Source organism: Acipenser ruthenus, chromosome 1 (genome assembly GCF_902713425.1).
Source record: "Acipenser ruthenus chromosome 1, fAciRut3.2 maternal haplotype, whole genome shotgun sequence".
Lineage (NCBI taxonomy): Eukaryota > Metazoa > Chordata > Actinopteri > Acipenseriformes > Acipenseridae > Acipenser > Acipenser ruthenus.
In genome coordinates this window covers 49926068-49951027 of record NC_081189.1, presented here as the reverse complement: position 1 = coordinate 49951027, position 24960 = coordinate 49926068, and the positions used below count along the sequence as shown (strand labels likewise).

Below are 24960 nucleotides of genomic sequence, written 5' to 3'. Positions count from 1 at the left end.
AAAGAATATCAGACATTTGCCAAGCTTTTTGAGATGTTATAGTAATAAAATAATGACTTGGAACTCATTATTGAGGAGTTTGATGATAAAACGAGTGATCATGAGATGATTTATCATTATGCATGACTATGAAGAGGTATGAGATAAATACAGCGAACAAGGAAGGGGGCAGGGCTGGAGATGCAGTACTGAGTGTCCTGTTGATATGCAGTGCCTTTTAAAACTGTTTTACTTTGAATAAAGTTACTTTTAAACAGCGAGTGTAAAATAAACAGCACGTGTGAAAATATATTGGACCTGATGCGCCTGACAGGCACTGAATAAATGGACCGTGAAGGGTTAATGGGACTCTGGCAGGAATAGCAGATTCCCTTCTCAATGTCTATGCTCCAAATAATGACAATCCTCAATTTATAAAAACATTGTTTGACCTCATAACTGAGAAAGCAAACAGGGTCCTACAGGTAGGGGGGATTTTAACTGCGTACTGTCATCAACAGCTGATAGGCTTCCAGCAGGCCCCCCTCTCTAAAATGAGCAGGGCACTTAACAATAGCTTGACAGAGTTGGGTTTAATTGATGTTTGGAGGTACTCAAATCTAAGAGGGCCTGATTTTTCTTTTTGTCAAAGACAGAAGCCCACAGAATCTTAGACTGTAAAATTCTTAATATCACATTGTCTGATCAGCCCTAGTGGTTTTAGACTGGGACTTGAGTAGGCAAACCACTTCCAGCCGCTGGTGCTTGAACACCTCATTATTGAGTGATGCGACGTTTCGAGACTCAATAGGTCACTGGATACTTTTCTAACTGAAAAGGTGGAAGAAAACTTATGTTCCTTAAAGCAACATTATTATGAGCATGGCTGCAGGCCTAGTCGATTATTGGCTTTTCAACTTAGAAAACAACAAGCTTCCATAGTAGTGCAGAAGCTTAAAGCTAATGAGCCGGATAATGCTTTTTTTTAACTAAACCAGACCAGATCTCTGAGGCCTTTGCATCCTTCTACAAGAAGCTCTATTCCAATACAGAAACCTGTACTGACTTGTCAAGAATAAAGGCCTATTTACAACATATAAACATTCCACAACTACCCATGACACTATCCCAAATGATAGATGAGCCTATCACTGAAGCAGAAATAAAGAATGTGATTAAAAACTTGAAAAACAACAAAAGTCCCAGGTCAGATGGATATACAAATGAGTTTTATAAATTCTGTAGTGATGCCATTTGCCCGCTGTTGCATACTCTCATACATTAGATGCCGGGGATGTTATTATTACTGTCATACACAAGGAAGGTAAATACCCAACAGAGTGCGGGTCATACAGGCCAATCTCCCTCCTCAACACAGATCTCAAAATACTTACATCTATTCTAGCCAAAAGAGTGGAGAAAGTTATCAGGGACATTATACACCCAGACCAAACAGGATTTATTCTTGGACGTCATTCAACAGACAATGTTCGTAGACTCCTTAATATCATGTTACATGTCCAGGGCCAGGATGCAGGTATTATGGCATTGGCATTAGAAACAGTGTTTGATAGGGTGTCATGGCCCTGGTCAAGACAGGGATGTCCACTGTTCCTGCTTCTATTTGCGAACATTATAGAACCACTGGCACAGCTAATTAGGGGTAATGTAGATATCAAAAAGGGGTGGATGTGGGAGGAGAGGAACATAAGACATCGTTATATGAGGACAACGTTCTTTTATATATATATATATCTAAACCTCTGAATTCAATACCTAATCTCATGAAATGTATGGATGAGTTTGGACTCTTCTCAGGCCCTGACCATGAATAAGATCCCTCATCAGATGAAAACTTTGTTCTCTTTTAAATGGCCAGTGGGGGGCATAAGATAAAGTGCCTATAATAAGTATTCACCCCCCTTGGACGTTTTCAGTTTGTTTTGTTACAACCTGAAATCTTGATGCATTTAAATGGGATTTTTTTTCCTTTGATTAACACAACCTACTCAACACTTTGAAGAGGCAAGAGAATTTTTATTGTTAAAAAACAGTTAATGAAAAATAAAAAACTGAAATGTCTTGGTTAGATAAGTATTCACCCCCCTGAGTCAATACTTGGTAGAACCACCTTTGGCAGCAATTACAGCTGTGAGTCTTTTGGGGTAAGGCTCTACCAGGTTTGCATATCTGGATCGTGCAATATTCGCCCATTCTTCTTGGCAAAATTGTTCAAGCTCTGTCAAGTTGGATGGGGATCGTTGGTGGACAGAAATCTTCAAGTCTTGCCACAGATTCTCAATCGGATTCAAGTCTGGGCTTTTACTAGGCCACTCTAGGACATTCACTTTTTTTTTTTCTTAAGCCACTCCAGTGTCACTTTGGCTGTGTGCTTGGGGTCATTGTCCTGCTGAAAGGTGAATCTCCGTCCCAGTCTTAGGTCTTTTGCAGACTGAAGCAGGTTTTCCTCAAGGATTTGCCTGTATTTAGCTCCATCCATTTTGCCCTCTACCCTGAAAAGCTTCCCAGTCCCTGCCGATGAAAAGCATCCCCATAGCATGATGCTGCCACCACCGTGCTTCACAGTAGGGATGGTGTTACCTGGGCGATGTGCTGCGTTGGGTCTGCGCCAGACATAACGCTTTGCATTTAGGCCAAATAGTTCAATTATTGTTTCATCAGACCACAGAATCTTTTCCCACATCTTTTCAGAGTCTCCCACATGCCTTTTTGCAAATTCCAAGCAGGATTTTACATGGGCTTTTTTTTTTTCAGAAATGGCTTCCTTCTTGCCACTCTTCCATACAGGCCAGATTTGTGGAGTACCTCAGCTATTGTTGACACATGGACAGTTTCTTCCATCTCAGCCATCGAACGCTGTAGGTATTTCAGAGTTGTCATTGGCCTCCTGCTGGCTTCTCTGACCAATGCCCTTCTTACACAGCTGCTCAGTTTGGGAGGACAGCCTGCTCTAAGACGCGCTGAATAAATGGACTGCAAAAAGTTAAGGCTGTATTATTAGGCAGCCCAATTACGTGACATGACAATCTGGCTGACTGAACTCACGGACACTAAGTGGCTTAATATGGAAAGGACTAAATGCACACATGTCCCATTGTCAGCAGTCCCATTTGTAGGAGGGAAGAGGATGGGTAGCTCTGTGGGCAGATGGTCTCTATTTACGCTTCAGGTTTGGAACAGAGTGCAACAAACTTAGCATCTACACTAACAAGTATTGCCCAGGTTGGTGATTTTGTGCCTTTGTCACTTGATGCAGGGTTTAGAAAACGGTCTCAATAAAATTTGCACTTTGTACACCAGTTATTACAGGATAGTCAATTAAAATCTTTTGAACAATTAAGAACAGACTTTCAACTTCCTCAGACTGATTTTTTTAGATACCTACAACTTAGACACTATCTATTTAAGCATAAAGATTGGGGGAAAGTAACAAATACTCCTTCACCTATTGAGCACTACTTTATTAAAATCCACAAAGGGGAATATAGCGGAAAGCAAATAGCTAGTATGTACCAAGCCCTAACTTCTAAGGTTACCGAACAATACATACTGTATTAGAAGAAAATGGGAGGCCGAACTGCAACAGGAAATCACACTTAAAATGTGGGAAGGCATATGCAGTGAGGCTCACAAAGTTACCAATGCAAATATATAGCAGGAATTTCAGAGGAAAGTTGTAAGTAGCTATTTTAGGACTCCACAGATAGTGACAAAGATTAACCCTGCTTTGTCTGGTGACTGTTAGAGGGGTTGTGGAGAAGTGGGTAACCACCTCCATATGTTATGGACCTGCCCAAAATTGGATGGGTTTTGGGAATCTATTTTGGGAATCTATCACTTCAAGCTGGCTTAACCCTTTGCGGTCCTATGTCGGACCTGGTCCGACATTGCAATTATTCCTATCCGGTCCAATGTCATAAAAAAAAACGCAAAAAACTGGTTTCTAGTCGTTTTTTCGCCGGAAAAAGCCGAGAAAACCATTCAGTGCCGAGACAAGCCGAAAAAAATAAATAAAAAAAAATAAGGGCGTATCTCATGATTTGTCATACTTGCCCCTGGCATCAGATAGTGGCGGCCATAAGGAAACAAGCTCCCTGTTACTGAATCAGCGCACACAGAATAACATGGACATTTGCAGAGCCTTTTTGAGATGTTATAGTAATAAAATAATTACTTGGATCGCATTTTTGAGGAGTTTGGTGATTAAACGAGTGATCAGGAGATGATCGAATCGGTATGTACGACTATTATTATTATTATTTATTTTTTAGCATATGTTGGAAAACATGGAACAAGTATTGAATAGCAGTTTGCTACGCATGAGGAATGACGGCTGTATTCATGTTATTTTTCTGAAAAGTGATTTAACATTGGATAGAAAAAACTGTTAGTTCCAAAAATGCAAGCACTGCTGTGATAGATGAAGGCTGCAATATGGTAGAGAAGTTAAGATTATTTTGTGTCAAAGCAAATGGCTGGCCAGCAGCACACGGCTGTACAAACAAGTCCTTTGATCTCCAGCCCTGACATGAAAGAAGTTTGCCCTTCGGGAGTCCACTGGGTTATAAAACTAGTTAACAGGTTTTTGCTTAGAAAATACAGCTGGTTTATGACAGGGTCATAAAGCTAGTTTTCAAGGGGGACCGAAGAGCCAAAAAGAGATAATGAAACTGGGATCAAAGTGTCTTAGGCAAATCGGAGAGATAGGAACAAGGAAGATGACAAAAACCAGATGTATGGACCTTTGTGACACCAGGGTCTGAAGAAAGCACTGAGTTCAGAGATCTTCACACTAGATCACACACACACACACACACACACACACACACACACACACACATAATGATAATGAGTTGTACCTTTTCTATTGGTTAAGTGTCAGAGAAAGAGGAGGAGAGAGACACCTATGCAGAAGGGTATTTGATGTCATGCAACAATTGTAAGAACGAGTATTCTGTGTCCTGTACCTGGGACCAGGCTCCCTGCATATTTCAATAAACCTAACAACTGACTGAAGAAAAGGACTCTGTGCAGTTTCTTGAATCTACTTACTCACCATCCTCTTTTTTAAGTTACATCAGCATATGTGAAAGCTATAGCGAACGAAAGGATGGGGCGGGGCTGGAGATGCCTAGTGAGTGCTTTGTTGATATGCAGGGCCTTTTAAACCCATTTGACTGTTGAAAAAAAAAAACTTTTAAACAGCGCGTCTAAAATTAACTGCGCGTGTGAAAATAAATTGGACCCGACGCGCCTGACATGCACTTAATAAATGGACTGCAAAGGGTTAAAAAGGATCCCCCAACATATGGAGAATGGTTAAGCAAAGTACAAGATGTATTTGTTATGGATTGCAATTGGACAGATTTACAGAGAGATGGGCACCACTTACTCCTATCCTAGAACTACAATGAATTCATGCCTACTGTATACATGATTATGACATCCTCTGAGATTACCTTTATTGGGAAATAAATGGTTTATAACCTTAAAATGAATGAGATACACTGACCAACCCTGTTTATGTTATTTTAATTTGATTTATGTTTAATATACCATTCCGAAGACTGCTATGGAATTTTAAGTACTTACTGTATATCAAAAGCCAATAAGATGGAAATGTAATGTACATTTTTTATGTATTTTTTTACATTGCATTTTAATTTTTTTGTCTTTGTCTTGTCTTGAAAACAATTAAATAAACAAACACTAAGTTGGAAAAAAACAAAACAAAAAAAAACAAACACGTAACCAGAGCTGGTAAATATAAACAAGACAGTTCTCTTATGTTTCAAATTAACTATAGGAAAATCCAAATTTACACACAGTACATTCAGGTACCTAAAATTGTGCATCACAATTTATTATTGTCGTTTGAGGTATTCCAGTAGAACATTTTCATTTGTTCCATTATGTGGTGTTGCCTAGGTGAGATGTTTTTGTTTTCCTTCATATAAAGAAATACAATTAAATCTAATACATACTGGTGAACATGTTGAGTTTATATATATATATATATATATATATATATATATATATATATAAAAAAAAAAACACTACAGTATCTACCCAATAATGCGCTACTACATATATAGCTCAAATTCATCTGTATCGGTGAAATAATTATCGGTTCATTTGGCATGAATTCTAAAGTAGCAGATTAATGAATTGAGGAAGAGAGTCTTTTTTGTCTCTGTATCTAACTATTTGTGGTTTTAATATATTAACCAGCTCTGTTACGCTTTCTTTTCTCATTCTGAATCTTTGTATAAAACCTTTGTCACTATTCAATAAAAGGATTGCTACAATCACGAACAACACGATATCTAACCATCCAAAATAACCTACCATCTTCACAAGAATCCAGACTCAATCCACCTACTGCCAGGATTGGAATGTAATCTAGGATTGAATTTGAATCTCGATCTGCGCAACGGAAAAAAATATCAATCCGATTCAATCCGAGATCGAGTCTGATCCAGGCTGAATCTGGATGTGCGCAATCCACACTAAAACTAAGACAGGTACTGTTCTAAAAACCCTTTCAATATTAAAGACCCCTGCATTGATCCAGGAAAGATTACTGTGATCAACACAAATGACCAGTAAACTTGTCTATAATATGACTAACCTTATGTACACCAGAACACTGTGGAACCTGTCTTACACATTTCTATACTCTCTGCTTGCAACAACAGTCTTTCTTTCAAGGACTGGTAATTATCATTCCATTAAAAGACAAAGAATTGCTGTCCATGTGTCTTGAACAACAAAGGATGTCACATTACATTTTATTTTTGTGTTGTACGATCTAAAAAACTTAAGTTGAATTGTGTGTTGCTTGGTTGTCTGAACTAATCTATCCTGGTAGCTAGGTTTGATCCCGGCCTCCAGAAAGTGAATTTACCATCTGTAGTAGTGCGGCCAAACAATGATGGCATTTTTTTTGTTACAATCAATGCTGAATCATTACATATGGTACTCTTCAAGATAGGGAGATGACAGTTTGAATTTGCCATTTTTGCCCAAAATAGTGCCAAAATAACCAAATTTGTGCCAAATTAATTTTGTGCTCTAAATATTACCTACAACACCTAGAGGTTTAAGCATTTAACAGCAATAGTCGTGCTAAGTCTATTAACTCCTTTGCAGCTTCCATGATTCCCCTAATAGTCTTTGGATAGCCGCCATCAGCCATGTTCGATTTTAAACTATGCGTCCCTTCTTATCTGTGTAACTATGGCATCCCATCATTAAACTGGCCCAAACTTCATAAAGACAGTCAAACCCTTTGCGAACCTGCCAGACCTGCCTCTGTTTAATTACAAATCTAGTCCCTTTTCTGCCTAAGAAACTGCATCTTCTCTCTTTGATTTCCATTTTCCACCTTGTTCTATGCTATCCTCCAGTGTCTAATCTGCAAACCAGGCCCTTCCTGTATGAAAACATGACATTTCAATCTACTACTGTCTAGCCCAGTCCTGTTGCATCATCATGTACATCAGGGATCTCCAACCCTTAACTTACCAATGAATGCAGCAAACATTTGCCTTACTTACACACTACCAGTTATACTGAATTTATGAACCTGGCAGCTGGTGTAGTTTGCTTCCAGTAAATGATTGCACACACTGCATAGAGCTGCACGATTCATAAAAAAAGACACCAGCTGCATCGTAGATTGGAAATACAGACCTGCCAACCTTGACATTTTTTTTTGAGTAGCAATCTTTCACGCAGACATCTCGGGGGGGGGGGGGGTCCAGGGGGCTTCCCCAGAATTGTTTTAGGGTATAAAACAGCTAAATGCTACACTTTGGTGAGTTTTGAGTATGAATTTTTCAGTAAAAAAAATAATAATGAGATTAGCTATGATTGTTTCAGTTTAAATTTAAATGTTGTTTACCTTAGTATAGATCAGGGGTGTCAAACACAAGGCCCGTGGGCCAAATAAGGCCCGCCTTTGTATTTTATCCGGCCCACACAAGGTTTACTCATTATAATGTAAAATGGCCCAACCCGATTTGCGCTGTCAGCTGATTGTAAGAACGCCAATTCCCATCAGACTTTCTAAAATTACAGGGAAATAAACAGGAAACGGCACGAGCGTGACTGTTGATCATATGATCATAGATATCCACTAAGGCAGTATATTATGGGTTGTGCATATGATCGTGCACTGTGCTTGTCATATCCTGTTTTCTGCAACAGTCATACAGTGGTCAGAAACGTGTGAAGCTCCAGCTCTCAAAATGTCAAAAAAAAGAAAGATCGATAAGGAAGGCAGACGGTTTCAAAAAAGGTGGGAGATTGTTTTTTCTTTGTGCTCGACAAAAAAAATCATATTTGCTTGGTATGTAAAGAAAGTATAGCGGTGATGAAGGAGTTCAATATATGGTGCCACTATGAAACTAAACAAAGAAAAGTATGGCGAGTTAGAAGGAACTGACAGGCAGGAAAAAGTAGACGAATTACAATGAAGCCTTGATTTTCAGCAAAACACGTTTAAAAGAGCAAAATGTGAAAGTGATGTGGCAGTAAGGCGAGTTACGTTGTGACAGAATTAATTGCAAAGTTATCAGTCGTTTTCTGAGGAAGCATTTGTAAAAGATTGTATGCTTAAAGTTACAGAAATGTATGCCCTGAGAAGAAATGCGCATTTGCTAATGTCAGCCTTTCTAGAAATACAGTAGCTGAACGAGTGAATGACCTGGCTGCCAATCTTCAGATCAGCTCGTTGAAAAAGCAAGGAATTCCGTAGCTTTTTCTCTTGCAGTCGACGAGAGCACATACTGTATATTACCGATACTGCACAGTTATCAATTTTCATCCAGGGTGTGACTGCAGACTTAACCATTACTGAAGAACTTTTGAAAGTTGCCGCTATGCACGACACCACTACAGCACAATATATATTTCAACAGCTTGAGAAGGGTATGAACAGCATGAAATTAACTTGGGAAAAATTAGTTGGCTTGACAACGGAGCGCCTGCTATGTGTGGTGAAAAAATGGGTTTGTTGCTTTAGTGCGCAAAAAACTAGAGGAGCTGAAATTACCCGGGGACACTTACAATTTACCACTGTATTCTACACTACGAAGCCTTATGCGGGAAGGTTTTGAAAACGGACAACGTCATGGCCACAGTTGTGAAAACTGTCAATTTCAGCAGAGCAAGAGGTTTGAATCACAGGCAGTTCCAGATGTTGCTAGAGGAGCTTAAGACACAACACAGAGATTTGCCATACCACACTGAGGTACGCTGGCTTAGTCGTGGTGCAGTACTTAAAAGATTCTTCAAGCTACGTCAAGAAATAGAACTGTTCATGCACAATAAAGGGAGAGAAATGCCAGCGCTTTCAGATACACAATGGCTGTGCGATTTTGGATTTCTCTGTGATATAAATACACCTCGACACTTTGAATGTTAAAATGCAAGGCTGTAAACAAGTCATCACAGAAATGTATGACAGCGTAAAGGCGTTTCAGCTAAAGTTACGTCTTTGGGAAAAGCAGATGCAAAAAGGAAAGCTTTCTCATTTCCCAACATGCCAAGCTGTTTCTGCAGGTGTGACACTTCCTGGAGATGCATTTGCTGCAAAACTGAACCTGCTGCACGTGGAATTTGAGCGCTGCTTTTCCGATTTTAGAAAGCAGCAATTCCAGTTCCAGCTTTTCTCAAATCCATTTACCGTGGACGTGGAAGTTGCACCAGAACACATCCAAATGGAACATGCAGTAGTGCACTGAAAGCAAAGTTTGATTCTGCCGGGGTTGAGCAATTCTACCGTCTCCTTCCAGTCACATTTCCACAGCTCCGCCTTCAGGCCGCACGAGTCCTGTCAATGTTTGGAAGTACATACTTGTGCGAGCAGCTGTTTTCATTGATGAAGATCAATAAATCACCTCAAAAGATCCCGGGTGAATGATGAACATTTACAATCCATCCTTAAGATAGCTTCAGCACAAAACATGACTCCTAACATCGATAAACTGATCTCACTAAAACGGTGTCAGGTTTCTTCAACAAATGAGCACTCTCAGTACAGCAAATAGGTAAGATAAAATTTGTTTCAAATTAATAATTTATACAAAAAACGAATGTGTTTGTATACAAATTCTTAATATATATATATACAGTGCCTTGCGAAAGTATTCGGCCCCCTTGAACTTTGCGACCTTTTGCCACATTTCAGGCTTCAAACATAAAGATATGAAACTGTAATTTTTTGTGAAGAATCAACAACAAGTGGGACACAATCATGAAGTGGAACGAAATTTATTGGATATTTCAAACAAATAAAAAACCGAAAAATTGGGCGTGCAAAATTATTCAGCCCCTTTACTTTCAGTGCAGCAAACTCTCTCCAGAAGTTCAGTGAGGATCTCTGAATGATCCAATGTTGACCTAAATGACCAATGATGATAAATAGAATCCACCTGTGTGTAATCAAGTCTCCGTATAAATGCACCTGCACTGTGATAGTCTCAGAGGTCCGCTTAAAGCGCAGAGAGCATCATGAAGAACAAAGAACACACCAGGCAGGTCCGAGATACTGTTGTGGAGAAGTTTAAAGCCGGATTTGGATACAAAAAGATTTCCCAAGCTTTAAACATCCCAAGGAGCACTGTGCAAGCGATAATATTGAAATGGAAGGAGTATCAGACCACTGCAAATCTACCAAGACCTGGCCGTCCCTCTAAACTTTCAGCTCATACAAGGAGAAGACTGATCAGAGATGCAGCCAAGAGGCCCATGATCACTCTGGATGAACTGCAGAGCTCTACAGCTGAGGTGGGAGACTCTGTCCATAGGACAACAATCAGTCATATACTGCACAAATCTGGCCTTTATGGAAGAGTGGCAAGAAGAAAGCCATTTCTTAAAGATATCCATAAAAAGTGTTGTTTACAGTTTGCCACAAGCCACCTGGGAGACACACCAAACATGTGGAAGAAGGTGCTCTGGTCAGATGAAACCAAAATCAAACTTTTTGGCAACAATGCAAAACGTTATGTTTGGCGTAAAAGCAACACAGCTCATCACCCTGAACACACCATCCCCACTGTCAAACATGGTGGTGGCAGCATCATGGTTTGGGCCTGCTTTTCTTCAGCAGGGACAGGGAAGATGGTTAAAATTGATGGGAAGATGGATGGAGCCAAATACAGGACCATTCTGGAAGAAAACCTGATGGAGTCTGCAAAAGACCTGAGACTGGGACGGAGATTTGTCTTCCAACAAGACAATGATCCAAAACATAAAGCAAAATCTACAATGGAATGGTTCACAAATAAACATATCCAGGTGTTAGAATGGCCAAGTCAAAGTCCAGACCTGAATCCAATCGAGAATCTGTGGAAAGAACTGAAAACTGCTGTTCACAAATGCTCTCCATCCAACCTCACTGAGCTCGAGCTGTTTTGCAAGGAGGAATGGGCAAAAATTTCAGTCTCTCGATGTGCAAAACTGATAGAGACATACCCCAAGCGACTTACAGCTGTAATCGCAGCAAAAGGTGGCGCTACAAAGTATTAACTTAAGGGGGCTGAATAATTTTGCACGCCCAATTTTCCAGTTTTTTATTTGTTAAAAAAGTTTGAAATATCCAATAAATTTCGTTCCACTTCATGATTGTGTCCCACTTGTTGTTGATTCTTCACAAAAAATTACAGTTTCATATCTTTATGTTTGAAGCCTGAAATGTGGCAAAAGGTCGCAAAGTTCAAGGGGGCCGAATACTTTCGCAAGGCACTGTATATATATATGTATATAGTATCCACTAAAATGCATGTTTATATGTAAAAATTATGCATATATTTTTTGTGGCCCGGGAAGCAAACATGAAATTGAGATGTGGCCCTTGGTAAAATTGAGTTTGACACCCCTGGTATAGATGAAACCTTTTTAATTTATACCAACTGAAAATTATTTCAAGTACAGAAAATAGCCATTTTTGTAGTATGTTTGTATTTTATTTACTGTCAAAACATAACCAATTGAAATGTATAAGCTTCTAAAACAGAGAAACAAAGCACTTTCAAAAAAGGAAAAAAAAACTTGTAAATAGTCACTGACTCAGCACCAAATGTAATAGCTATCCACAAAGTGAGTTGTTTGGAACAGAAAGGAATCCAACAGGTCAAACTGCACTTTCAGATCTTGAATGTTTAGCTTCATAGGTGGCTGACTTGGCTTTCCTGAGCAAGGTGTCACTAAAGGTTTGTGTGTGACAAACTTGCTGCATATCTGTGCTCAGGCTGGCTCTGTGTTGGGTTTTGTTTTTGGTCACCATGCTGAACACTCTTTCACAGTCAGCATTACTGAGGAAAATGAGCAAAATGCCTAGCGCGGTAACATTACAGTAATGACCGATTATTTTGTTCTGGACAGAAATATAAAGTTTCCTTCTACAGGATTCCTGCTGATCCAGACAGGAGGGTAAAATGGATTTCAGCAATTAAAAGATAATAAAAAAAAACCAGAAAAAGACTTGACCCATTCGTTTGTAGTGAGCACTTCATAAAACGTTAATATCAGTAAGCATGTATTGGTAGTTCTGATATTACGTTATTATTATTAGTCGTCGTATTAAGTCCCACTTTAACACGCTTACTTATATGGCAGTTTTTTCATAAATATTTAGCTATACAGAAACAAAATGTTAGAACTTGAAGCTACTGCACTAACAAGTAACTACGATGTGATAGGTGTTACAGAAACTTGGTTGTCTGAGAGTGATGGAGACGAATATAATATTAGTGGGTACACACTATATAGGAAAGACAGGCAGGACAGAAGAGGCGGAGGGGTAGCCCTATACATAAGAAATAGTCTTCAAGCCCAGGTGTTAAATCAGGACAAAGAAAACAATGCAGAATCAATATGGGTCAGAATAATGGACACAAATTCAAAGGACATAATAATAGGAGCATGCTATAGACCGCCAAATTCAGACGCTGAGCAAAATAATCTGTTATACAATGACATTCGAAATGCGTGTAGAAAAAGAGAAGCCATACTAAAGGGGGATTTCAACTTCCCCCGTATAAAATGGGAAAACCCGATGGGGGGTACGACGGACGAAATTGAAATGGTGGAAATGACAAATGACTGCTTCCTAACGCAATTTGTCAAGGCACCGACTAGAGGGGAGGCATGCCTTGATTTAGTCTTTTCAAATAATGAAGACAGAATAACTAAAACAGAGGTCAGAGAGCCATTGGCAAACTCAGACCACAACATGGTCTCATTTGAAATTTTTTTTAAAACCCCAAAAGTAATGACTAAAGATAAGGTTTACAATTTTAGAAAAGCAAACTCTGAAGGTATGAAACAGAGACTAACAGAAGTAGATTGGAGTAAAATAGAGAAAACATCCACAGAAAAAGGATGGCTGTTTTTTAAAAATGTAGTACTAGAGGCACAAAACAAATTACATCCCAAAAGTAGACAAATCTAAATCTAAAACAAAATGGCCAAAATGGTTTAATAGATAAATTACAAAAAATATTCAGCGAAAAAAGGCACTTTACAGAGCATTTAAAAGGGACCAAAAACAAAGTACACAGAAAGAGTACTTGGAACTGCAAACATAAGTCAAAAAGGAAGTTAGAAAGGCCAAGAGAGAGATAGAAATCAATATTGCTAAGGGGGCTAAAACCAAGGAGGTTAAATGTCTAAGAGACACAAATGGCAAAATCATAGATGAAGAAAAAAAATAGCAAATATATTAAATGATTACTTTTCAACTTTCAAAGCATATTGGAAACAGGTCCAGGACACTGGGTGAGATCGAACTGTGTTTCGTTTTATTTTTTTCTGATGGATTACTATAACTGGGGTTTATATTTGGGGTTTATATAAGTCTCATTTTGTTATCTCTGGGTTAAACGAGCACCCCGTTATCTAAGGCTCATTTCATGTTGTTGTTTTGTTTGATTATTTTATCAGATGGACATTATTTTGCTTTAAAAGGACTTTGTTTTTTTGTACTCAACACTCTTCTTGCAGTTTGCTATAAGGACTTTTTATTCATATTTGTTTATTAATTAAATTTTTATTAAATGTCTGAATTGCTGTAGCCGCCGTGCATATTAATGTATTGTTGTACTGTAAGGGCGTGGGTTATAATTAACTGGGGGAAGAAAACTTTGTTTGAAGATTTGTATATATTTTGCATACTATTGGAGTATTTCTTGTAAACTTCCATTCTACTGACTGACCCAGGGATTTGTTTTTCTTGGATTTGTGGCTCCCCTTCCTTTATATAATCCATATATTCTGGGGGGCAGTTTTATTATTAATTCCAATAGGGATATTTAATATTGGTTTTGTCCATGGAGTTGAGTTTGTTACAAGGTTGGAGGGAGGAGACAGAGAAAGTGAGCTGAAGTAAAATTGCATTGGTTTTGTTTTTTAGGAATCCCATATTGTGTTGACTGTAATAGGGGGGGGATCTGTGCTGACTATCTGGTGTGTCCGTGGTTCTGCAGGAAGAGGGCAGCGGTTTTGCAAGATCCGTCTGTCAGTCATGGCAATGACACGCAGAGGTGGGGAAGAGGGTGTGTTGGTTTTCCCTCTCTCTGAGAGACTGAGAGGCGGGCCTTGGGGGATTGCTCGGCACATAAGAACTGCTCTTGGTTGTGCATTCGGGTGGCCGGAGAGAGGATACCCAGTGACGCTGGCGGAAGACGTCAGTATAAAGAAAGAGCAGGCAAGCACGGCTGAGTGAGACAGTCTGCCTTAAAAGAAACAAAAGAATAAAAGAAATAATTACATACCCGAGTGGACGTGTGTAGTTATACAGGGAACTCTGGCCACCCCAGTGTACAGAACATAGCGGAGCGTAGGTCGGAGGCCCGTTCTGACCGGCTTAGCAGCAGTGGGGGCACTGCGTAAGCAGCACTTTTGTTTTGTAGTTTTATTACTGTGTTTCATTTTCCCTTTTTCTTTTGCCTTTTGTTTTCATTATTATTTTTGAGCACTTGTATGTGCACTTGACTGTATACCAGTATTGGTAACCCCATGGTCCTGTTTACTGTTGTCAGTATTCAGGCCACGGACAACAGCGCCCTCTGTGGGTAAAAATAAATCAGTGCGCCTGAGCGGCGTTACAAATAAAACCTTCTGTCTCCTGTATGTGTCAGTGAATTGCCCACCACCCTTCCACAGTGACTGTAACTGAAAAATAAAGAAATGTTTTCACTTCCCTGGAAGTGTTACATAGTGTAAAAGACTGGACCCACTCGGGTTCGTGCCCAGTTAAAAATACGACCCAGCACACAGAAATGGCGTTTTCAAGCGCTGACGCGCTATATTTTAATAGACACAAAAATAAAACAAACACAAGTTTTTCCCTCACTAACTTGCAGGACGGCTAAGTCGTTTACCTGCCAACACAAACAGACACTGGTTTAATACAGCACTTACTATTAGGCCTGCTCGGAAGCAGAGCACCTTCCTTCTACCTCCTTCTACTCAGCAGCCTCGAGCAGACTGCCTGCTCTCCTTTTAAACCCCGCACCTGGATCTAATTTTTAATAACGCCCAGGTGCGGATGATAATTAATAATAAAACAATTAAACTAAACAATAAAACAATTAACAAAACTGATTAACTGAAAGGCAAGACAATTAAACAAAACAATAAAGCAATACAAATCAAACAACCAGGTGCATTTTTTCTCTTCAGGGAGGCTTTAACCCCCTCCCTGCTGTCTCTCACTACCCGCTATCTTACAATAGTTATTATCTTCTCTGGCATATGTATTAATGGATTAATATAGTTCTATTTCCTGGCATTGTATGTACTGTATATAGTTATATTTCTTGACATTTTATGTATATAGTTCTGGTGACAGAGAAAAAATGAATCTTGGTTATAAATCTCCCTCCCGACCTGTGAGGGCGCTGTGTAAAGGGAACAGAGTGCCCCGTGCTGGATGTTCTGACAATTCATTCCAGAGAAAGGTGGAAGTTTGTTCCTTTGTTATGGTTAAGAGAGAACAGCTAAAGGAGAACTAAAAACATAAAGTGAGTGTTTTGTTTATTTGTCGTGTCTAATTATACTTGTTTGTTCTGTTAGATGGCTAACACGATTTGGAGCTGGCACTTAAGGCCAGCACCAAACCCGGACAACACTTCACCACTGTGCACGAATAAACTGTATTTCACCACTTGCACGTTAGCACTCACTGTTGACTTGTGATCTTGTGTGTGTTTAATACTGTGTATTATTTCGGGACTGTAACCTGTGTTTAACAGTGCAATACACATTTACGTCATAACAACCTGGATTATAAACAGGATCAAAATAAACATTGTTTGGACCGCAAACTTTCGTGTTTGTTATTCCTTGAGCACTGCATCACCTCTACACCCTGCGCACTGCAACCCACTTGGCCACGTTAAAATGTCAGTTCCCTGGAATTTTATGTGTATATTTCACTCACTGGCATTTTATGCACACAGTAAATGGCTCCCTGCCATTTAATGTATATAGTTCCCTGGTTTTTAATGCAAATAGTTCCCTGGAATTGTATGTAGTTACTGTTGTTCCCTGGCACATCGATTATATAGAAGAACATAAGAAAGTTTACGAACGAGAGGAGGCCATTCAACCCGTCTTGCTCATTTGGTTGTAGGCAGCTTACTGATCCCAGAATCTCATCAAGCAGCTTCTTGAAGGATCCAGGGTGTCAGCTTCACATTACTGGGGAGTTGGTCCCAGACTCCCACAATTCTCTGTTCCCCTCCCTCAATTTAAAGTTAATAAAAAAAACAATCACTACATGAAAACAAAGCATGCAAAAACAATGTGTGCGCAAAATAAACCTGTCTCCTCATATTGCCCCCATTTGAAAATGTTGGCCACCAGGTTTTAAAAGCTAGTGGCCAAATGGCCACTAACATACAAAGTGATTTGTCCCACCGTGGACTCTATGGTAAGGCCCTTACACTTGAATTCAATCAATATGGTCGATAGAGTGCAGTAACAAAGTATTCAGGCAAATGAAACTAATTTCAATACATTTGCACTGACTCCAAGCAGGAGGAGATTTAGTACTGAGTGTCCTGTTGATATGCAGTGCCTTTTAAACCTGTTTTACTGTGAAAAAAAAATACTTTTAAACTGTGCGTGTGAAAATAAATTGGACCCGACGCGCCTGAGACGCGCTGAATAAATGGACTGCAAAGGGTTAACAGACATAACTCAAAAACAACTTCCATCTCTAGCTTTTCGCTTCGAGGATATTTTTTAACAAAGGTTCCTTACATCACCGTGCCACTGGCTGAAAATAATGCTTACACATACACAATACCAAAATGGAAGTAATATTGTATCCACCACTTACACCGTACAGGGTTATTTCAGGCAGCCATTTATATCGGACAACTAGCATTTGCCGTTTGCCATTCCCATTGATTTCAATAACAAAGGCATAGTTTATACCGTGTTAAGTACTGTGTATATTTCAGGCAAACTCAGCTGTTTGGGTCTTGTTATGTGCCATTCACATAGATTTAAATAATAAACACACTGCTTATTACTATAGTAATCGCTCTTACTAATCCACCAATCAGCTGTTTGCACCTCATTACCGAGCGATTACCCCTGTACTATACCATGGCTATTTAATCCCTGTACGCAGTGTCTGGTTTATTTACAGACTGAAAAAACAGCACTGACTGCAACAGCAAGCAAGCATGGCTGAAAAGAGAAAAGGAAAGAATTTCAGTCCTGCGTTGCTGTAATATGAGTGAAAAAGGCAGTGAAAAATGTTAATGACAAATCGAAAAGCCCACGTTGTTTTAGAGGAGTTCACCACCTGCCTGTGGTTTACCATGCAAACAGAACCGCTGATGACTGGGGAATGTTTTTCTGAATGGCTACGTATGTGCTGCGCTTTTAACACTGTGGCGGGCTATGGAGCAGCATCCAAACATAGAGCCGAATTGTGATTTTTTTTTTTTTTTTTTTTTAAGAAAACATTGACAAAGTTTGCCGTCCATACTTGCAAAAAAAGACAGTCCAGACGCATATCACAAAGTTCTTCATTGGAAACAATTTGCAGTAATGCAGCCCACCTGTACTGTAGATGTCTGCACTTGCATTGCTTTTTTGCACTTACTTTTTATTACATTCATAGATTTTATAAAACCATTTATTAGTGTAATGCATGTATTAAAGATTTTTAAACGCATACACACCGTGGCAGACCTAAGGGCTGCCTCTGCCTTTAAGGGTTTATTGCTTCCGTTGAACACTTGTTTTAAAAACACAGAGTGTAAGCATAGTTGGCAGTCATCTGTTGGATAACACAGTGGAGACCGCTGAATTCAAACCAAAAGCCAAGAACAGACTGAAAAACTTACTTGTCTGGAGTTTGAATAAATAAAGAAAGAGTAGCAGTACTAATGCAAACCTTTGCAGATAAGTGACACTGTTAATTGCTTTGTTTCATATGGTCGATGCTGCACTTTGATATTCTATTTTGTTTAGTCAGGAACTCAGTGGCTCTAGCTTGTTTGCACGTGGTGATTAAGAATTATATCGGTTTTGATATTATTGTTATTATTTGAAGTAAGTTAAAATGAAAAGAAACAAGGTGCTATGATGACCTATGTTTAACTAACTATTAAAGTGAGTTATCATTTGGGGTTCTGATCACCACCCGCTTTCGATAAGCTGGGATATATCTATTTTGTTTAGTTTTTTTGTTTTTTTCTGTGTATGTGTGGACAGGGCTGGTGTGGCTATGTTCCAGTGTCTGGGATTAGGATACTGTTCTGTAGGAACCGCCCGACCGTCACAACGCATGTTTGTTTTGATTACTGTACTGTTGATTCGGGGACATTTTGAATGTCAGGTTATTGTGTGGGAGTTTATACCGTCCATCGCTTACTGCAGGTGAATCACGATAACACAAACGAGCCCGTTCTAAGCGATGGCGACTGTACATACAAAATAACTATCTGACAATGCTTCAATAATGAGCTCTTTTTATTAACAGGAAGTGTAATACAAATACAATATGCCCAACCTATGCATAATTTCCAAACAACAATTAAAGGCAACACAATAAGGTACAAATTATAATTAAATCAATAAATTACGTATTCATTAGATAACTAAAATATAAATATTTACATATTAAGTAGCACATCATATTAAATAGTCCTGGTATATGTTCTGCTACATGAAGCCTTATAAATAACATAGCAGAGCAGATGTTAATCATTGAATGTCATTAACTATAAGTCAAATTAAAACTACAAAATGTTTTATTTTTTTATTTATTTAACCCTGTCCCTTCAACAGTGGTGATAGCCAATGTTTCTTTAGCAACCATTCCAACTGTTAGACTTGTTATTAGCTCATTTGTTACACCTCTATTTTGTAGTATCTTGTATTAATTAAATTGAATAATTAAATATAGTTTTAATATGCATTCCAACCAGCTCTGTTACCCATAGCTACAGTATTGGTATCACTAAACACTTTTAAGAATGCCTGTTTTTTTGTCAGGTGCTTGAGTAAGTTAGAGCCATAGATATAAATAAGGCTTAGTGTGGTTAATTTGTCTGTTCAGACCATTTATATCTTGCAATACAAGATACATTATAAGAGTACAAATTCTAAACCACTAACAATTTTGTAATCGATTATTTGAATAAACGATTAAAACTTGCCAATCCGAAATTCCTAGTACATAATTGAAAGGAAATCTCCTACCTTGATGCTGGCTCTCTGCAGAAGGAGCCTTGGTGACGTAGGCAATGTAAAACTCAGCCGCCTTGTGCAGGTACTTGTGAAGCAGACTGGTAGGCAAGCGCATGTCAGGATTATGGATGACCAAAGGAAGAACATCACAAACTGGAAGAGGATTGAAAACAGCAGTGTTGGATTGTGCATCAAAATCATAACACCCGCAGAAGATACTCTATAGCAGGGGTGCACAATTCCGGTCCTGGAGGGCCGGATCCCTCCTGGCTTTTGTTCCAACTGTGCTCTAAATTACTTAATTAGACCAATAATTGGTAATAATTGGTCCAATTAAGTAATTTAGGGCAAGGTTGGCACAAAAGCCAGGAGGGACACCGGCCCTCCAGGACCGGAATTGTGCACCCCTGCTCTATAGCATACAGTAAATGGATTGGCTCAGGAACTTTTTTTTAATAGGATAATTTTATGAAACAAAACGTATGTAATAGGATAGAACTAGTCTGATATTGATGATTGATCACTGTAACTGGCAATAGTGTCTGTACTTGTAGGGTATTGTGTGACAATGAGTGTCAGTACATCAACCACAATGTTGTTGTTTAAAACATACACTTCCAGATAAACTTCCAAACTACAGCTTGAACTGATGACAGGCCTATTTTAACTGTGTTGGAGGGTACATTACAACTCACTTGAGGGTAGAATCCTGGTGTGTAATTCAGAGTGGAATCTTTTACTTTCAAAAACATTTTTTTGTGAATAAATGATCTTATTGTGTTTTGTAATTTAATTTCTACACAAGTATAGTTATTACATTACACAGTAGCAATTCAATAATATCAAATTCCGAGATTCTATTTTATTGCTGATTTCTGCTGCAAATCTAGTCCCTTTTCTGCCTGAGAAACGGCATCTTCTCTCTTTGATTTGCACTTTCCATCTAGCTCTGTCTCTATCTCTATGCTATCCTCCAGTGTCCAATCTGCAAACAGGCCCTTCTTGTATGAAAACATTACATATCTCAATATTTCTATTTATTAAATGGTTAGTTTTCCTTCTGAAGTAGTTATTAAGTATGGTACAAAGTAATCCATGTAGGCTGACCCTTTAAGTTTCTATGAATGGTTGTATTTCTAAATTCCCCCTTTAACATGCTGTAAGCTGATGGGCATCACCAAAAGTAAAGGAACCTGTTAAAAACATGTTCATTGCATGAAGTAATGTCCTGCCTATTCCATCTTTCAGTACCAATCAATAAGCATGAGAAACCGTCTTCTGACAATCTAAATTAAACAGCTATGCATTTTACAAAGGCTAATTTCTTTGCTGACCTTGGCTGAAGTTTATTTTTTTGAGTCAATAGTATAGGCTGAGACATGGATCAAGGTGTAATAAGTTTAAATCGTATTCCTTTTCTTATCAAATGAAATGTTGTCACTTCTTTACTTACGAAAGGAATGCTATTTAATCTTCTCAATAAGCCTGTGTAAAATGGGCAGAGAAGTTTTCAGATTGTCAGGAGACGCTTTCTCATTATCATTGGTTGGTACTGAAAAACTGCAGAGACAAGGTAGGAAATGTCATCATACAATTAACACGTTTTTAACAGATTCCTCTTTTGCTGAAGGAAAAACATGTCTTTATCAATGTTGTTTTTTTCTACTAAACTAATAGCTGTGATAAAGTAAAATAAAATACCTTATATAACTGTCACATGTATGCAACAGATATCATTAATCTGTGTATTTTTTTCTTAAACTTGAAGGATTAAATATAGTTCTTCTAGAATACATTTAACACAGAAATTAAAATAAGGGGTGACCAAATTAAAGATATTTATCCTGCCTCTAAGGCAGCTTTAGATATTTTTTATAGTTTTTTTTTTCATATATTTATTTAAGAGGCCATTTTTGATCTAATCTAATTTAACAAAATAAATAAGATCATGGTAATAATGAGTAAAACACAACTTTATTTATTTTGTTTTATATTATTTTTTTAACAAAAATCACACAAATCACTTAATGTTAGTGCACATATAATGGTTATTTTATTTATGTCTACTTAGCAGAAATTAAATAACTAAATCTAAATTGACAAAATCTAAATTGTTTTTAGACATCTTCATCGTCTTCCTCGTCGGTCGGGAGTCCAGCTTCTCTCAGTTAAGGAGGCGTAAGTTTTGCCTCAAGTTGTCTCAGTTTTGTCAGTCGAATGTTCTCCTCTGCCAGATGTATTTCAACTTGTGCCCTTTCAGTATCTTTTTGAACTAGTCTTACATTGACTGTCGCCTTCCCCTGCTGGTGTAGTGCGATACAGGCGCCTCTTTCTTACAGATGAACGTACATTTTCCTGTAAACTGGCATGGGTACCAGATCTAGCAGAAAGGCTAAAGAATCTTCAGCTATGGGGGGTGGAGGACCGTCTTGGTGGATTGGCAGTGAGGGATACCATTGTAAAGAACTACTTCTAGAAGGATCCTCCATTAAATACTTGACCATTTATTTTAACGTACACATTAATATATTAAATAAATACGTAATTTCCCCCCACATCTTTATTTCTACATAGCACACAAACAAGCATTCAAAAATAAATACATTGTTGAAAATCATGGATATAAAAAAATAAAATGTAGTTATGGGCATTCCTGCATAAAGTCGCAAAAAGGGGATGGAGAGCAGGATTCTCAAATATTATAATGAGATGTACCAAAGTTGCAGACAATTGCAACACTTACAATCGCATTCATTTCTTAAGAACTTTTGAAAGCATGTTTAAACAGTCACAATTGCTGCTGGTGTTTCCCAGTCCACCTTTTCCCGTGCATTGCCAGTTGTGTTCAATGCATTTGAGGCGAACAGCGAAATATCTATTTTTCCCTAAAACCAGGGAGCAACAGACTGCACACATGTGCTGCTAACCCCTCCAGCTCATTCTGAGCATCTGTATAGTAATAGGAAACACGCCTATTATAGTAATGTGCAGGTGGTTTGTAATTGTGCACAATGTAGCACTGCACCACTGACTAACAAATAAAAATGGACAGTATACATTTGGCTTATAGGCTGCTCATGATAATATGAATGATCTGGTCATTCAAAATGATCTAGACAGCATTCAGAACTGGGCAGACACATGGCAAATGACATTTAATAGAGAAAAGTGTAAAGTATTGCATGCAGGCAATAAAAACGTGCATTATAAATAGCATATGGGAGATACTGAAATTGAAGACGGGAACTTTGAAAAAGACCTAGAAATGTCTCCATCTAGACAATGTGGGGAAGCTATAAAAAAAGGCCAACAAGATGCTCTGATATATTGTGAGAAGTGTTGAATTTAAATCAAGGGAAGTAATGTTAAAACTTTACAATGCATTAGTAAGACCTCACCTGGAATATTGTGTTCAGTTCTGGTCACCTCGTTACAAAAAGGATATTGCTGCTCTAGAAAGAGTGCAAAGAAGAGCAACCAGAATTATCCTGGGTTTAAAAGGCATGTCGTATGCAGACAGGCTAAAAGAATTGAATCTATTCAGTCTTGAACAAAGAAGACTACGTGGTGATCTGATTCAAACATTCAAAATCCTAAAATTTAGACAATGTCGACCCAGGGGACTTTTTTGACCTGAAAAAAGAAACAAGGACCAGGGGTCACAAATGGAGATCAGATAAAGGGGCATTCAGAACAGAAAATAGGAGGCACTTTTTTACACAGAGAATTGTGAGGGTCTGGAACCGACTCCCCAGTAATGTTGTTGAAACTGACACCCTGGGATCCTTCAAGAAGCTGCTTGATGAGATTCTGGGATCAATAAGCTACTAACGACCAAACGAGCAAGATGGGCTGAATGGCCTTCTCTCGTTTGTAAACTTTCTTATGTTCTTAGTGCTATTGTGTAACATTTGTTGCTGGTCCCTTGAAATTCATAATAACGAGAATTAACTGTCCTCCTGTAAGTATCGTAAATTGCCAATATGGCAGCATGACCTATTTTGTGTTAATGAAGAAGAAGAAGATGAAGATGATGATGAAGAATTTAGTTTAAATTTTAAATAACCTTTTATTTGCATTACACCAATGTGTGCAATACAGCAGCGTGCTTTATTTTGTGCTACCATACCGGTAGCCTACAGTCTAAAGTAAAAAGAAAGTGTGCTAGGTGGTGTTCATTTGATTTTACTACTGTACTGTATAGGTGTATGTGGCAATGTGCCCCGCCCCTGTGTGCATTTGTGTTATATGTTGTATGTTGCGTGTGTTAATGTTGGTGTATTATAGTTGGTACATGGGATATAATGTGGGTAATGAGCACAAGTGTTTAAAATGTATAACTATTTAGGCATGGGGATTGCACTTCACTTCACGTGCATTTAAAGTATTTAATAATATGTGAGCACGGGGTTGCACAGAATTAGTTCACGCGCTGGGATTCAAGTGAATAATTAGTAAACAGTATATATAGATGCACAAAGCACTCACTAGTGGAGAACGGGTGGAGTTAGGGGATTTAAAAATCTAAAAATAACAATTGCCATTGCGCGCTGGAAGCACCTGCACGGTACTTGTTTGTCTGTTCGTCCACTTTGTTTGTCTGTCTATTTACTTTGGCCAACGCGCCGTTTTGTTTGTTCAGTCTGTGTTTTCTGTTTTGTACAACCTTTTTATTTGAAATAAACCGGCGCAAGCAAATGCCTTCATCATTTCACCGTCCTGTGTGTGTTTCCTTTCCTGGGTCTGACGTCATCACTCAGCCAGCCTGTTCACAGTGTACTGTACAGATTTATTTACATTTTTTCATAATGTAATGTGTAGCCTACCCAAAACACATTAGTGTTATTTCAGCGCAATGACTATACATTAAAATACACTGAGCACTATAAAATGTATGTGTGTGCGATTTATTTTATTTTTTAAAACCCAACACCTCCTAATGTCAGACAGACATATCCGACTTAGTGAGGGGCAACTCCTGTATGATTATGAAAAGCTTTTTGATAGAAACTTACTTTTTATTTGGGGGGTGAAGGTTGGGCCCAACTATAGCTTCAGTTGGGATTAAACTGCCTTTCATTTATTTATTATATATATATATATATATATATATATATATATCACAGTACTGTGCAAAAGTTTTAGGCAGGTGTGAAAAAATGCTGTAAAGTAAGAATGCTTTCAAAAATAGACATTTTAATAGATTATATTTATCAATTAACTAAATGCAAAGTG

The 24960-nt window shown here is 38.4% G+C and overlaps 1 protein-coding gene across 3 annotated transcripts in view; it reads right to left on the bottom strand.

Moving 5' to 3' along the window:
* The window catches only part of ints10 (integrator complex subunit 10), an 83825-nt gene that overhangs the window by 36111 nt on the left and 22754 nt on the right, over positions 1-24960 (bottom strand). For all 3 annotated transcript variants that reach the window (XM_034035390.3, XM_059025973.1, XM_059025974.1), the window contains exon 6: positions 19738-19878. In XM_034035390.3, the coding sequence (XP_033891281.3) occupies positions 19738-19878 (141 nt within the window). The remainder of the gene's footprint in view (positions 1-19737; positions 19879-24960) is intronic.